Source organism: Artemia franciscana, chromosome 15 (genome assembly GCF_032884065.1).
Source record: "Artemia franciscana chromosome 15, ASM3288406v1, whole genome shotgun sequence".
NCBI classification, from domain to species: Eukaryota; Metazoa; Arthropoda; class Branchiopoda; order Anostraca; family Artemiidae; genus Artemia; species Artemia franciscana.
In genome coordinates, this window is record NC_088877.1 from 24,003,430 (window position 1) to 24,020,922 (window position 17,493).

The 17,493-nt window shown below is 37.6% G+C and overlaps 1 protein-coding gene across 1 annotated transcript in view; it reads left to right on the top strand.

The window, feature by feature from the left end:
• Positions 1 to 17,493, top strand: part of LOC136036217 (CCR4-NOT transcription complex subunit 6-like) — a 114,296-nt gene that overhangs the window by 72,147 nt on the left and 24,656 nt on the right. The window contains exons 5-6 of the mRNA XM_065718310.1: positions 5,649 to 5,717; positions 13,184 to 13,341. Of these exons, the coding sequence (XP_065574382.1) occupies positions 5,649 to 5,717; positions 13,184 to 13,341 (227 nt within the window). The remainder of the gene's footprint in view (positions 1 to 5,648; positions 5,718 to 13,183; positions 13,342 to 17,493) is intronic.

A 17,493-nucleotide genomic window follows, 5' to 3' on the forward strand; every position in this document is an offset into this window, starting at 1 on the left:
CTGGCACACGAAGGACATGGCCAAGGTACCTTCATCTCATACGTATCAGAAGGACTGACTGGTTCGCTGGTGAACTTCTATGTTTGTGACCTTTTCTGCCAGGATACGTCCAGTATTCTTCTAAGGCATCTTTTCAGAGGCTAGGAGGCGTTTCTCCAGTTGGATATTTAGTTTCGAGCATTCGCTTGCATAGAGAACACTGGACGTCCCATTGCTATTCATGAGATGGAGCTTCAAGCGCATCGATTATTTCTTACTGCGCCAGATTTGTTTCGACTTATTGAAAGACGATGCAGCTTGTCCAATGTTCCTATTGATTTCGTTAGCTATTTCACCATTATTTATCCAATCCAACTCCCGAGATACTTAGATTCATTGACGTCATCAATGGCTTTATCTATGTATATCAGTAAGCTCCACTTTTCCGGCCTTTTCGTTGATTGCATTGAGTAGCAGCTGCTGTCGCTGTTTTACTTCTCTGAGAAGAACAACGTCAGGTCAGAGATGTGTTTGCTGCAAATCTTCACTCCAGAGCCGGAAGGTTTCCTTAAAATGTAGACCATTACAATAACAAACAGGAATGGGCATAGACACATCCCTGTTTCATAGCAGACATTATCTTGAAGAAAGGCGTTTTTCTATTTTCTGGGCGCGCACAACATTCATTATCTTTATAGAGTGCGATTATTATTGATTAGTTTATCAGGTACTCTGTAATAATTCAAAGAGGAAGTCTTTCGATCAACACAGTCGAATGCCTTTTCAAAATCGATGAAGATAATGTAATTTTTTTGTCCCAGCCCCTGGAGTCTTCGACCATTAGTCTAAGAATAGAAATTAGATCAGAGCAAGACCTACCAGGTCGAATGCCGTGTTGCTCTTTCCTGAGGCATGCGTCTAGGGATGTTCCTAGGCGTTGAATATGACTGTGGCTAATATTTTACTAGACACAGGCGTTAAGTCAATGTCTCTCCATTTGTCACATTATTAACGCCCTTCTTTAAGAGCTTGACAAGTACGCCCCTGGTCCAATCTCTTAGGATTTTTTCGTTATTCCAGATGACCATTAGGAGAGAAGTCGAAACAGTTATGCTGGCTCGAAGGGATGTCTTCAGCATCTCCACTGTGATCCAATCGACTCCAGAAATAAATCCATTTTTCAACTTTTTCACAACTGCCGTCACTTCTTGTGTGCTGGGGGGTCAGCGCTTACGTCAATTAGTAAGTAAGGTTAGATCGACAATGGGCCATAGTCAGACGGACTACGGGCCAGGACCATATAAACTATTTAGCGTTAATGACCAAAGAACGCGAAGGATTAGAGACAATCAGTTGGAACGAGATAATTAATAATTTTGCAGAGACTAGAGTAAAAAAAAGTCAGATTTAAATAAATGGATTTTTTTTAAATTTAGCCTGCAAGTTTTCGGAGACGGGGAGGGGCAAATCGATATTTGGCCCTGGTCACGAGAGTGGCCAGAACCGCCACTGTAGTCCGGTTGCAAAGACGGTACGGGAGGGGGGACGAATGCCCTCTTATCACTTTTGACCCTTAAAAAGGGCATTAGAATTTTTAATTTCCGATTGTATGAGATTCCCTGAAATTTTTGTAGCCATCGTTTCCACAAGAAGACCAAAATTTCAGTTTTTAGGGCTATGTGACTGTAATAATGATCAAAAAAAAAAAATAAAGCCTGGTACCTAAATTATTAATGAATGTCTTCCAACTCTCACCATATGTTTTTCAAGGACTTCTGAGCTTTTTAATTACTAGGCCAATATTGCAGCATAGAAATCCAAAATCAAAAGACTTGAGTAAGTATAAGGTAAGTTTAAGGTAAGTATTTTATTGCGCCATATTTCGGAAATACGGCTTGATTTCAGCCACAGTGGTATTTAAGAGTTTTGAAAGTAGTAAATATAAACATAAAGAGATGGGGAATGAAAATGTATGGTTAGGACACATGCGGGTGGGCAATATCTAATTCGGACTGAGACGAACTTAGTTTTTGCATTTGACTTAATGTATCCCCAGAAACTAACAAATTACCAGAAAAATTAGATTTTAGTGTAAAAACTTTCAGTATGATTGATCTACCCATTTTGTGTTTCCTGTTATCTTGTTGTGCTTCTCCCAGGAGCTTGCTGTTAAAAACTTAGTTGTATTGTTCGGTAAGGCACCTTAGATGATTTCAAAGATCGGTTCAATTTTTTTTTTAATTTGGGTATTCAAAAAATATATTTGAAATTCTGATTGGATTTGTAGCTTATACTCGGTGCAGACAGCAAGCGAGCCTCAAGCGGATCAATGGCTACTTACTCTGCAAATTGTCGAAGTTCACTTATAGTTGAGATAAGAGTATCAATGTTGATGTAAGAAATAGGTCCTTGAATAATCGGTTTGAATTCTTGTCTGTTCAGTCTAAAATTTTTAGCTTTGAGCCAAGCACTGCTTAGGTCATCTGCAGTCCCAATTTATCACCGTACTTTGTTACCTTTGCAACAGAGTTTTCAAGCAAACAGAAATTCTAACGCAGCCACATTTAAATATTTTTGCGGTGGGACCTTGTAAATTAGCAGACAAGAGCAAAATAGTTTTAATTCGGTCCATGGTCATAAGATTTCTTCTATTTGAGCTGCTTTGCAAACCATTCAAATGAGGGAACGCTATTGCATTGCCTGTGATAAATCTTTAACCCTGTAAAATATAGGGTTATGAAGAAGCAATCATATAATCGAATATGATCTTTCTCTCTCTCTCTCTCTCTCTCTCTCTCTCTCTCTCTCTCTCTCTCTCTCTCTCTCTCTCTCTCTCTCTCTCTCTCTCTCTCTCTCTCTCTCTCTTTCTTTTACCTCAGTTATTAATAAGCCAGCGACTTTACATTTGCTATATCATTTATGAATAAAAGTACTTTTGGTGGACAAAGCAAGTAATACCAAATCTAACCTGAAGAGATGTTAATATGATGCATAGCACAAAAATGAAATGTTAAGGCGACTTTTTGAATCATCTCTATGGAATTGTTTTTCGACGGAGCAAGAAATGGCCCAAAGTCCCTTTTTCGCCCAATTTCAACCAGCCGACTGCACAGTTATAAACCTGAGGCCTCCACGAAGGTGTTTCTGGTAGCACTGGAGCAACCAGTGTATGCTGCCCTGGTCCAGATCTACTCATGTGTTTTACTACCGTTGGAATTAAATGAAATGATGAAAAAGCAATACGCTTTTCTCACAGATGTTGATAATAATAGTAGTGTGAATAGTTTATAATAGTTAGAGGAGATTTAGGGATTTTTTCGCTAAGAAGTTCTAGACTGGTGAATATGGTTAGGTTTTGGGAGTGTACGGTATCGTGAAGACGCCTCGTGTGTTGGTACTTAAATCTGCTTGTTTAGAAGCCCTTAGAGATGCTCCAAGTTATTTAGAAGCTCTAAGTTCATGGCTGCACTAGGTAAGGAGAATTTTACCAGATTATGGAGTTGGGAAATGTGGAATAATGGACTAGGTATAGATAAAAAGGTTGCAAAGATGATAGGTAATATTTTAATAGATCGAGAGGTACAGGTTTGCCAGTATGAAAGAGGCTATTCTGATTCCCTGCACCTATACGTGGCGGTGAAGGGCTTTTGTTTAAGGTGAATTTTAAAAAGAGGAATTGAAGTATTATTGAATTGAGTGGGAATAATTTACCACTTAGGGTAAGAAGGAAGTATTTAGGGAGGAGGCAAGGGTATGATGGTCATTACTTTTGCCCGGTGTGTAAAAGTATGGAAGAGACTGTTGGTCATGTGGCGTATGAGTGGGAAGAATTGAGTGAGTTGCGAAGGGAAGTGTATACTGCCTGCGCTAGGGCTTATTTTACTGTTTTCTTGTTTTAAGCTGGATTTTGGGTAGAGAGATCCAATTCTTGCTAAACTGTAGAAATGGTGTGGGCTATTCTGTTTAATCTGTTTAGAGCAACTCCTTGGTTATCTTGAAAAGTTTTTTTTTTCCTTTTTCTTGTAACACTTCATTTTGTAACATAATCGAGCAGAAACTTTCTATCTGTAATCGTCGTGACGTTTTGCGTGTCCACCTCAGCACACTAGAAATCGTCCAGAGCTCGACTTTCATAACATACACTGTTCCAAAGTCCATAGTATAACTTTTATCCAATAGTCCACTTCCATAGGGCATATTCTATTTTATAGTGCATCCAGCTGTAACTCGCTCTGTTAACAGACTGAAGGGATCTGCTTGATTCGTGCTCTTAAAGAGATTCAGGCCTTAAAAATCATTTTGTGAGTCTTAGCGTCGGCTGACCGTTTCAAAGACAAAGGACTCATTAGCGGATTTTTCACAGCACCACAGAGAACTCTAGTGGCAATTCTGGTATAAACTGATGAGGGATCCTAAATTAGTCAACAGTTCGAAAAGATAACGAGACGCTAGTTTAAAATAAAGAAAGCGTATAATATCTTACTAATTGTTGAGCAAAACGCTGTCTATTCAATGCACATACAGCATAAATAATATGTAACCTATGTCGGCAAGGTTTTCAATCTAGGTGGGTAGCACAACAGAGAACTCCTCAAGCTATCACTTTACTCAAACGATACTTCCTTTGAGTGGATTCTTAATGGTTTTAAGAATCCAGTAGGTGTGCTAGAATATTTTTAGGAACTGCCCTTTTCTGAACTTAAACAAGTAAATTCTGCTCCGCTCAGTCGAAAAACAAAATTAATACTTTCTAATGATTTAAGTTTCAATAATCTGGATACATCTATCTGCAGCTCAGAACGGGAGAAGTTATATGTAATTTCTAAAATTTCCGGGAAAGTAGGTGTTAGCATTTCTGTCGTTTATCTAGATCTCTTATCCGAGCTCTACAAGTGATTACAGGACCGCCCAATTGATTCTAAATAGTTTGGCCACACGAACTAAAAAATCATAATGGGCGAGAAAGGGGGATCCTTTAAAGTTTCGAATCTCCTTTATAATTTACGTTTACTGATTATGCAATATCAGGTGGTTGTCGTGTTTGGATTTGCGGTGCCAAATTCCATGTCCATATGTGTTGGTAAAAGAAAAGGTCGAATTATGTATGTGCGTCTGTGCCTGTAACCTCGATGTTACTAATAGATTGCTTTTTGAAAAATTGAGTTTGGATGAAAAACAAACATATTTTGTTGCTTACTTATTAATGTATTTACTATAATTAAGTTTTTTTTCTTAATATAAACTTTACGACTGAATTGCTAATGCAATGTTGAATATAATGTAGCGGTAATACAATTTCCTTTCTTCTTGTTAGCTTTTTCGAAATGCAACTGGCGGCTTGAAAGTGCTCTTTTCGATGAACGGGTTTTACATTCCTGCTAAATAGTATCAACAATTTATCATTGTGGTCCGTCAGGTAGCTTAGGACCCTAGGCCAATAGTTCCTTCATCTAAGGACAAACCAAGACATGGACCCAGAATCTTGCACCATTTTTTAAAACATAAAATCTTTGTGTAAAGATGGCTGACTTCAAAATATCAAAAATTGGACTTAGCAAGAATCTTCATATGTATCTCGAATCACAAGGGTATTTTAACATTAAGTGTTGTTGGAAGTTCAAGGGATTAGAATAAATCGTACGTCACAATAAAAAAAGTTTCTTTTTCAGTAACTGTGCCTCAGCCTCCCCAGAGGGTCTGGATGCCTCTTGGTCATCCTGACAGAACAAAATCAACATGTAAGTATTAACTTATTTGATATTTACCTGAACGCTTTATTATACTTTGACTTAACGGACCCAAACAGATACATTTTAATTGTTGAACATTTATTAGCCCGCTCCTTCCAAAGAAGATCACATTATCTTTGTATTATTAAATTAGATCCAGCTCTTATAATTGTCGCCCCGCTGCATAGACTGATGGTATATCACACTGCGATACGTCATTGCGTATATCAGACACGTCATTGCGGAAGGGGGGTGGGGGGATTTTGCACCATCCGGATTCTAGAGAGTTTAACTGTTTTTAACATTGTATTTTTCATCATAATATACGTTTAACCATCAGTTTTCCTTAGATTTTAAAGTCTAAAAAGCAAAAATAACAGAAGTATAATTTTTTGTGAGGATTTCGAAATTATTTGCAGCATTGCGGCGGAAAAGTTGCAATAATAATAAAAAGATTTTTTAACATTAATTTTACTATATGTTTGAAATTCTTTTATTGTCCTTCAGTTTTCCAAGAAACCAATGAGAATTTCACGAAATATTATCTTCTCTAACAAAACATTAGCTGTTTTATTTTTATTGTTTTTAATTTTATCCCAGTCTCTTTTAATTGGTTATGTTTTAGATTGTTTCGGTTTTTAGTGCTGATGACGCCTAGTTTTATGCAAGTGAAATATCCGTGATTGTCGTCTTTTGTTTTCTTTTTACTGGTCATAAGACCCATTGTTTTCTTTTTTCTCGAAATTTTTCTCTCTTTGTCTTGTCTTCTCCCACAATTGCAAAATTCAATGCTTTCCACAAGCAGTCTACATCCATTGCTACGAATATAGGTTGAATTTGGTCCTAATCCTGACAATCAGGGACAATCAACTAATTGCTGAATTTTCTAAGCGGTGCTGTCTCAATACGTGTTTTAAACTGATATTTCTAAGCACCCAGAGTCGTTTATTAGGGCTCAAAAAGAACTTGGGCTGGAGGCTTTTGGGTTGTAGAAACTGATGGACACTAGATGGTGCTTAGATGCTCATTTAATGCGAGTGCCACGAGCCGTTTGCAGCTGAGGACAGTGGTTCAAAAAAATAACTCTTAATGGACTCTTTAAAAAGAACTTAAAATTCGTAGGTCATGCGTAAAAAAAAAAAAATTCTTAAGGTGAGGTTAAACATGGCTGCATTGCAGTCTTTGCCTCTTTGGTCCACCTACCGCCTTAGCCCACCAAAAATCACTCTTGCGGTGTGTCGTGCACTGAAGGAAAATGGACGATTGAGACATAGCACTATTAGTATACTCGGAGGATGTGTATACTTGAATTTTAATGTAACGCAATACAGCTGACAGTTTTTAAACGACAATATTATTTTTAATGGAAATTTTTGTTGTTGACTATTTAATTCGAAGTTTAGTGCTATTAAATAAAAAAATCAGGTTTTTATGGCACTTGGTATTAACCAAGTGACATATAGCAATCGCCAATTCTTACGGTCTGTCGGTCTGTCTGTCGGTCCCGGTTTTGCTACTTTAGGCACTTCCAGGTAAGCTAGGACGATGAAATTTGGCAGGCGTATCAGGGACTTGACCAGCTTAAATTACAAATAGTCGTTTTCCCAATTTTACCATCTGGGGGGGGGGGGATGGAGGCCCGGTTAATTCTTAAAAAATAGAAAAAAGGAAGTATTTTTAACTTATGAGCGGGTGATGGGATCATAATGAAATTTGATGTTTGGAATGATATTGTGTCTCGGAGCTCTTATTTTAAATCCTGACCGGATCTGATGACATTGGGAGGAGTTGGAGGGGGGAAACCTAAAATCTTGGAAAACACTTGGAGTTGAGGGATCGGGATGAAACTTGATGGGAGGAATAAGCACAAGTCCCAGATACATGATTGACATAATCGGAACGGATCCACTCTCTTTGGGGTAGTTGGGGGGGGGGGGGGTAATTCTGAAAAATTAGGAAAAATGAGGTATTTTTACTTACGAACGGGTGATCGGATCTCAATGAAATTTGATGTTTAGAAGGATATCGTGTCTTAGAGCTCTTATTTTAAAGCTTGACCGGATCTGGGGAAAATGGGGCGGAGTTGGGAGGGGGAAACCTAAAACTTGGAAAACACTTAGAGTGGAGGGATCGGGATGAAACTTGGTGGGAAAAATAAGCACAAGTCCTGGATACATGATTGACATAAACGGAACGGATCCGCTCTCTTTGGGGTAGTTGGGGGAGGGGTTAATTCTGAAAAATTAGAAAAAATGAGGTATTTTTAACTTACGAACGGGTGATTGGATCTCAATGAAATTTGATATTTAGAAGGATATCGTGTCTCAAAGCTCTTATTTTAAATCCTGACCGGATCTGGTGACATTGGGGGACGTTTGGGGTGGGGGAACCTACAATCATGGAAAACGCTTGGATTGGAGGGATCGGGATGAAACTTGGTGGGGAAAATAATCAGAAGTCTTACATACGTGATTTACATAATTGGAACGGATCCGCTCTATTGGGGGGGGGGCGTCAATTCTGAAAAATAAGAAAAAATGACGTATTTTTTACTTACGAAGGAGTGATCGGATCTTCATGAAACTTCATATTTAGAAGGACCTCGTAACTCAGATCTCTTATTTTAAATCTTAACCGGATCAAGCGTAATTGGGGGGGGGGGCATTGGGGGAGGACAGGAAATCTTAGAAAATACTTAAAGCGGTGAGATCAGGATGAAACTGGATGGGAAGAATAGAAACCTGTCTAAGATACGTGACTGACATAACCGGACCGGATCTGGTCTCTTTGGTGGAATTGGGGGGGGGGGGGGGGGGGGGGTAATTTTGAAAATTGAGGTATTTGTAACTTACGAAAGGGTGACCAGATCTTAATGAAATTTGATATTTAGAAGGATCTTGCGCTTTAAAGTTCTAATTTTAAATTCCGACCAGATCCTGTGACATTGGGGGGAGTTGGAGGGGGAAACCGGAATTTTTTGAAAACGTGAAAATTGGGGTATTTTTATCTTACGAATAGATGGTCGGATCTTAATGAAATTTGATTTTTAGAAGGAAGTCATGTCTCAGAGCTCTTATTTCAAATCCCGACCAGATCTTTTGACATTGGGGGGAGTTGGAGGGGGAAATCTTGGAAAAACACTTGGAGTGGAGGAACCGGGATGAAGCTTGGTGGATAGAATAAACAAATGTCCTTGATACGTGATTGACAGAATCGTACTGGATTCGCTCTCTTTGGGGGAGTTGGGGGGAGGGGTTCAGTGATTCGGCGAGTTTGGTGCTTCAGGACGTGCTAGGACGATGAAACTTGGTAGGCGTGTCAGGGAGCTGCACAATTTGACTTGATAAAGTCGTTTTCTCCAGATTCGACCATCTGGGGGGCTAAAGGGGGAGGAAAAATTAGAAAAAGTTAGGTATTTATAACTTACGAGTGGGTGATCGGATCTTAATAATTTTTGATATTTAGAAGGACATCGTGACTCAGAGCTCTTATTCTAAATCCTGACCGGCATTAAGCCTCTTATTTTCCTTTTTAAATCAATCTATTGATTCATAGAATTTTGTTAGAGCTCATACCATATGATCTCTTGGCTCTTAGCTCTTCTCGCCTCGTCACAAGTGCCATATGAGCTCTTAGCTCTTGTTTTAACTGAAAGTAAGGAGCGACATTAAAACTTAAAACGAACAGAAATTACTTCGTATATGAAAGGGCTGCTTCCTCATCAATGCCCCGCTCTTTACGCTAAAATATTTTACTGTTTCAAAAAGAAGAGTTGAGAGAAAGAGTCAAACTTTAGCGTAAAGAGCGGGGCGTTGATGAGGAAGCAGCCCTTTCATATACGAAGTAGTTTCTGTTCGTTTTAAGTTTTAATGTCGCTACTTACTTTCAGTTAAAAAAACTTGTTTTTTTTTATTTAATTTCTGAACGTTTTTGAATCAATGCATGTTTTGATTTTGGCTCTCCGCTGAGGAATAATTAGAACGAAATTTGCATATTTATTTATTTTTGGCTAAATGGCTTTCTTATAATTTTGATCGAACGATTTTGAGAAAAAAGAGCGGGGGAGGAAGCCTAGTTGCCCTCCAATTTTTTGGTTAATTAAAAAGGCAACTAGAACTTTTAATTTTTTACGAATCTTTTTATTAGTAAAAGATATACGTAACTTATAAATTAGCTTACGTAAAGAACTTTTGTATTCTCATTTTTTATTACATATATGAGGGGGTTCGCCCCCTCGTCAGTACCACGCTCTTTACACTAAAGTTTAAATTATGTCCCAACTCATTAAGAATGACCCCTGAATCACAAAAGCCGTAGAATAAATAGTTGATATTACTAAAAATACTTCAGCGTAAAGAGCGAGGTATTAGGAGTAGTTAAGCCCCTCATATGGGTAATAATTTCTGTTCGTTTTAAGTTTTAATGCTGCTCCTTACTTTCTAGCTGCAAAAAACTTTTCATATTTATTTTTTCATTTTTTTTAAATAATGGTAGTAAATCCTGCCCTCCCTTCATGGAAATTTTCTTCCCCCATGACAAATTCCTCGATGGAAAGTTCCCCCAGCATATCCCCCTCTTCTCAACCCCTCCCCAAACCAAAAAATCCTCCTAAAAACGCCTGTACACTTTCCAATAACCATTACTGTATGTAAGCACTGGTCAAAGTTTGTAACTTGTAGCCCCTCCCATGGGGACTGTGGGGGAGTAAGTCGTCCCCAAAGACATAGTTATAAAGTATTTCGACTATGCTGAATAAAATGGCTATCTCAGAATTTTGATCCGTTGACTTTGGGAAAATAATTAGCGTGGGAGGGAGCCTAGTTTTTTGGTCACTTAAAAAGGGCACTAGAACTTTTCATTTCCGTTAGAATGAGCCCTCTCGCAACATTCTAAGACAACTGGGTCGGTACGATCACCCCTGGGAAAAAAAACAAAAACAAACAAACAAATAAACATGCATCCATGATCTGCCTGTTGGCAAAAAATGGGTTCTCTGATACGCTGAATCTGATGGTGTGATTTTCGTTAAGGTTCTATGACTTTTAGGGGGTGTTTCCTCTATTTTCTAAAATAACGCAAATTTTCTCAGGCTCGTAACTTTTGATGGGTAAGACTAAACTTGATGAAACTTATATATTTAAAATCAGCATTAAAATGTGATTCTTTTGATGTAGTTATTGGTATCAAAATTCCATTTTTTAGAGTTTTGGTTACTATTGAGTCGGGTCGCTCCTTACTACAGTTCGTTACCACGAACTGTTTGATACAGGCCTGATTTTTGAAGCGTTATCCCGATGGTGTTGCGCAAATTTTGCTTCAAGTTGGCTACTTTGTGCTCTTTTTATTTGATGTTGTATGACGCCTCATGTTTTTTGACAAAATCAATTAATTGTTCATCAGTTTCGTTTTTCGTCCAAGTCATGTTTCCACTTATCGTTTGAACAAAGTCGTCAGTGCTACACATTTCTGGCTCCGCACTTCTAGGAAACCATAGCTTTAGTCTCTAAAAGGCTAAATTTTTTTCCAGTATTCAGGGCAACTTAGAAATTTCTATTTTAAATAGAAGACTCCATCAGAATAGGTTTTCCAATTTTGTAAAATTTATTGTACGACCGATAAATAAATAAAGATAATAACAACAACAACAAAATAATTTAGCGTTATTCTAAACAAAAAGTGGTTAAAATTCAGGATAAGCTCTTTTCTGGTTTTGATTTTAATATGTAAATCATTTAGTCGAAAATACCGAGAGCTATTTATCTTTAAGCATTGATAAACGAACTAGAGCTATGGCAGTTTAATATTCGATTAAGGCCAATAAATGCCTTAAGCATTGCTTTGTTTTCCAGTAGCTAGACTGTGCGCGAAGTTTCTGCACGTTTTAAATCTATGCAAACCAATTTAGTGCTTATCGGCAGGGTTGCCACCTGTGGCATGAAAGTGCTATTTTATCCCTATTTCATCGTTTTTAGAACTGTGGCACATGCTACATTGAATGTAGCAGTTTTTCCCTTATATGACCAAATTGAAAATATAGACATATAAAATGCAATTATTTAATGTGTCTAACATCAAAATATAGGTCAGGACATTTTTTATACATGACAATAATGACGTTTAAATCCGGGATATGTGTGTGGGCGCCCATTTTTCCATTCAGCGCTCTGATCAGCTATATTTTTATGGATATACTTTTATTCCTATACATTAAAATGATTAAAAGTTGACCTAAAAACTAATCCAAGTGCGCTTAAATGGACCATGCGCTTGTCACGTGAAAAAAAATATTTTGACTGTAGCACCGAAAATCACTATGTAGCACACAAATTTGGGCAATTGTAGCAAATTAGGAAATGACTGTGGTGGCAACCCTGCTTATCAGGCAGAAATCAATACTAGAACAAAATTCATCAAGAGAGGGTATCAAAAGTGCAATACCAGGCCCCCTAAAATCTCAAGATTTTACGACTGGCCCTTGATTACTCATATGGTTCATATTTTAATCAACACGTTTTTTTTTGTATGTGGAATTTCGTATTTTTTGCCAGAAGACAGATCACGGGTGCGTGTTTATTTGTTTGTTTTTTTTGTTGTTTTTTTTCCAGTGGTCATCGTATCGACCAAGTGGTCCTAGAATGTCGCAAGAGGGCTCATTCTAATGGAAATGAAAAGTTCTAGTGCCCTTTTTAAGTGACCAAAAAATTGGAGGGCACCTAGGCCCCCTCCCATGCTCATTTTTTTTCCTAAGTCAACGGATCAAAATTTTGAGATAGCCATTTTGTTCCGCATAGTCGAAAACCATAATAACTATGTCTTTAGGGATGACATACTCTCCCTCATTCCCTGGGGGAGGGGCTGCAAGTTACAAACTTTGACCAGTGTTTACATACAGTAATGGTTATTGGGAAGTGTACATACGTTTTCAGGGGGATTCTTTTGGCTCGGGGGGTTGGTTTGAGGGGAGGAGGCTATGTGGGAGGATCTTTCCTTGGAGGAATATGTCATGGGGGAAGAGAAACTCAATGAAAAGGGCGCATGATTTTCTAGCATTACTATAAAAAAAAAACAATGAAAAAATAAACATGAAAAAGTTTTAGTTCTAGTTATAAGAACTAGAGCGAGTAATTGACGAGGACCTATGGTGAATTACGTATAAATAATTAGATGGGCCTTTAATATAAAGGTACCTTATTTCATTTATTAGAAAATATAGACGGTCACAAAAATTGTGGTTACCCGATGTGCCCCTCAAATAATACCTCTTTTTCTTAAAGAATGATTATAATTTTTTCCCGTTGCTTGTCTAGTAACAAGAACCTGAAAACGTTTTGTTTTAATTTCTGATGCGCTTTCTCATTTCTGAAAATGTTTCTGAGATTTTTATCTTTCTTGTCAGGAAAAAGTTTATTTGCTCAATTTTGTTGGACTATTTATTAATTGTTCATTTGTGTTTATCCCACATCGTGCTATTGTAGGTATTTTCACTGTAATGTGCTACAATGTATTATGTGACAAATATGCAACGCGAGCACAGTATGGCTACTGTCCAACTTGGGCCCTTGATTGGGAATACCGAAAAAAAAACATCATGGAAGAAATCAGGCATTATGCCGCAGATATCATCAGCTTACAAGTAAGTCTCTTTGCACTGCCTTTACTATTACAGCTATAACTAGATCTACGTTGCATGGGCAATGTGAGGTGTTGCGGCAACCTTTGTTCGGCTTCGCCGAGTAAAGTGTTGCGAGAGCGAGACTTTGGTATTGTTTTCTCACTTCGATTAAACGCTGAAGTTGTTAATCTGTAAGGATATTAAAATAAATAACTAGGTACACCAACTCGCGATAGTTTCAAACCCCTTCTTGCAACTAGCAGAAGTTGCAAACCCCATATCGCTAAAGATGATTTTAGCCTAACAGCCCATTATTACTTACAAGTCCACTACATGTCTTACCACTGAAACCAAATTGGTCTTACCATCACGGGAATAAATAGTAGGTACACCAACTAGCAAAAGTTGCAAAACCTTCATTGCTGAAGATGATTATGAGCTAACATCTGACTGTTGCTTACAACTCCCCTATATGTCTCACAATTGGTATCGGCCTATTTTTGGTTTCAGTGGATACCTTACTACTGAAGTTGTCAACCCCTTTAAACTTTCAAACTGGTATATCTCATGAAGAAATTTTTCTACCAAAAAACGGATGAAATATACTTTGATCAGCTCATCAAGAGCTATCGACTGCCGTAGAAAAAAAAAACAAAAAAAAACCTATCAGTCTTAGTTCAAAAGTTGACTTTTTTTTTTAGCATCGAGAGAACTTTTAAAGAGGCACATCTGATACCATTTCTCTACCGCAATCCCAAGTGCAAAAAAGCGAATGATAACTCAGCTGAAATCACGAACAGAAATGGGTAGAAACAATAGATTTTTGGCCCCAGGCAAAGAGTTCTACGAAGCTTTTCAAAATGCAAAGTCATATTCATCAATCCGGCCAAAGGCCCACACTTTACGTAAAAACCGCAGAGGTTAGACCCTTACCACTTTCTAGGAATAAGCTGAAATCGGGGTGCTAGAAAAAAAACGCGACAAAACCAAAACATTGTCTTTTTTCTAAATTGGAATGGGTCTAACTATTTGAGATAGAGGAGGAATTGGTATACTAACATTTAATACTCGTGGATTTTAAATATATATCTCTGTTCTTCTTCTTTTCTTGCCGGGGGTGAAGATTTTGGCTATTCCAAAAGAGGATTCGTCTCTTAGCTTGCTTTTTGGGATTGATGCTTATGGAACCGTAGCCATATTCACTGTGACCGAAAATCATTAAACTTCTAGTAAGATGTGCAAATGCTTCCCTAACGCATAATTTTGTGTATATGTTACGGTGAAAGACTGAAATCGGATAAGTGTCGACATTCACCGGTGAAAGTCTGAAATAAGGATATAGACATACACCAAGCGACTATGTGTTCGTTGACATTCACCATGTACTGATGGTGAATGTTGAGGATTTCTGAGATTTGTATTTCTGATATTTTGACCTAATTTCTAACCCATTTCTGAAATTTACAACCTAACCTGTCACCATCAAACCATGCACAAGACTGACAAATCTGACTGGTCAACAAATACATAGTCGCTTGGTGTATGTCCAAAATATTTGTTAAAACATAAAATCGCGAAGAAAACGTGGAAAATAAACAGTCAGTGAAAAATTATGCAAATATTTCGGTCAAGACCTCTGCTTGACCGTCCTCAGTGCAAAATAAAATTAATAAAAATATAGAAAACCAAACGTTAAAACAAAACACAAAACTAAAATATGGTGACCCTTTCTCAGTAACGGTGAAAGGGTAACTGAATAAAAAACACAAGTCTAAATGACATTTCAAAATTTCATCTTACGTACAGCACTCTTAAAGGCTAATTGCTTTCCAGGTAGATTATTATCAGAGATTTTATTTGATTGCACAACATAAATATGTGGATGGATGTGAAAACGATCAGAATTAATAATAAATGGGACTTGGAGAAGTTTCTCCAGTGTCTCTATTGAGCGCTACCTTTTGGTGCATGTGCTTTTTTACCTCAACTGCCTCCCTGAAAACTTGCATGAGACCTTTAACGGGGACAATAATGGAAGTGTTGTCAAATAAGATGAAATGGTGTGTATTATCGTACAAATGCTGAGCCAAGGTGGAATCAAAAATCCCTGGATCTTTGGCATAACCCGTGGCCTCTTCTACTGAGGACCTATGTTCTAATAACCTCTCCCCTAATTGCTGTTGGGTTATTCCAATATAAAAATGGCCGCAAGAGCAGGGAATTCTATAAACACCACTACCCAGAATGGGGCTGGTTTTATCTTTGCCAGTGTTAAAAAAGCTCTGTGTTGTATTTGAATGTGTGAAGGTGACATTAAATTTATGTTTTTTAATGATTCTTTTCAGCTTGTCACTCAATTTTGGAATGTAGGGTAGAACAGTGAAAAGTTCCTTCTCATCCATCAATGGGATGATATCTGTTGGGATTTGTGGAGATGATGACTTCTTTCCTACCTTTTTTTTCTGTCTTTTGTCTATAATGGTTTCAAGTAACTTTATGGGGTACCCGTTGCAAAATGAAATGCTCTTAATATAGTTCAATTCGGAGCCTATGTGAGGCTCCGAGCATATTCTTATAACTCGGTCAACCGAGTCTTATAATGGCCTGATAAATAGAATTTAGACCCCCCCCCCTCTCCAAGGTTATTGTGTTTAGACCCTGAAAAACCCACAGTTTCTTACTTCCTATAAAGTTTGTTCAGATAAGACAGACCTGTCTGGGACGTGTACAAATAAAAATATTCTGGGAACCCCCTTCCCCGCTCCACCCGAGAGTCGGATCACAGCCGAATTTGCACAATCTCTTAGGACTTTTCTTAGCTGGGACTCTTTTATTTGGATTTTTTATCCTATTTAGTAGGTTGAAATGATATTAAACCTAATTTGCTCAGTAAAAATTAGGTTAAACTCAGAGGAATTTTTTCCTCTCACTTTTCGCAATCCCGAAACAGAAAAAAAAATCGAATTTTATGTTTTACCGTTTCCAAGCTACAGACCGCCGATCAAAAGAAAGAGAAGGTAAGAAATCTCTTAAGCAGTAGTGCGGCCCCGCGTCACAATTTTAAAGAAAAAAAAAACAAATTATAACATCAAGATGCTAAAGAGAAATGAATGAAACACGTTTTATAAACTCTATGAGAAACACAGCATGTAAATCTTCCACTAGAAACACCGTCTGTACCAGAATCAAACACGAATGAATCTTTCAAATGTCTTAATATTGTCAGAATCATATTAACAATTCTACCGTCCTTTTTTTTCGAAAAGAACTTGCTTGTAGAGAAAAAAAATGCCAAAATGTAAATAATGCAATCCCTATCAACTGTAAATCAAATGAGATAAATTATCATTAATTTCCTAAAACTGAACAAAAGTGGGGACCTTTTCCCCTTGGTTTGTATCCAGACACCTCTTCCTTGAACCCGATAATTGGCGATCTGCTCGGAGCAGAGTGATCAGTCTCTGTCCTCTGTGACTAAATTTCTTACTTTAAAGTAGATATGTTACCGTGAATATCCGAAATCTGGTTAATGTCGAAATTCAACGGTGAATGACCGAAATTTATTTTTCTCTGTTTGGATTCAATTAGCTTTGCGAGTAAGCTTTTTCAGTCTTATGCAAGTTATGATGGTAAAAGTTAAGGTTAAGTTAGATTCTGTTAGTTTAGGTTAGGTTAAATTTGGTTATAAATATCAGAAATGGGTTAAAAACCTAAGCTAACCTAACCAAACCTAATGTAACCTAGCCTGTCATCATTAAACCTTGCGTCAAATTGAAAAAGTTGACTGGCAACCCCGACTAAATCCAAGGAGAAAAATAGTAATTACGGACATTCACCGGTGAATATCGACATTCCAGAATTTCGGACAGTCACGGTAACATGTGTATTTATCCTGAATATGTTTGGTTTCATCATTCGAGCTTTCTGTTGCCCCGAAACCTATTGTCCTTTTTTCAATTGCTTATACTTAAGGAACTTTTGATAAAATCGTGTTTGCTCCTACTCAAAAGCCTGTATATCTTGTGTTAAAAAATAAAACCTTTTCTGCATCTTTTTTTTAGAGCTAAGCACCGAAAAAGTTTTTTTTTCGTTTTTTTTTTTACTCTACTGTAAAATGTCTCCTTTTGTTGTTTACCGTATTTTAGATTGCCGCAGCAGGTATGCTCTTGGCAG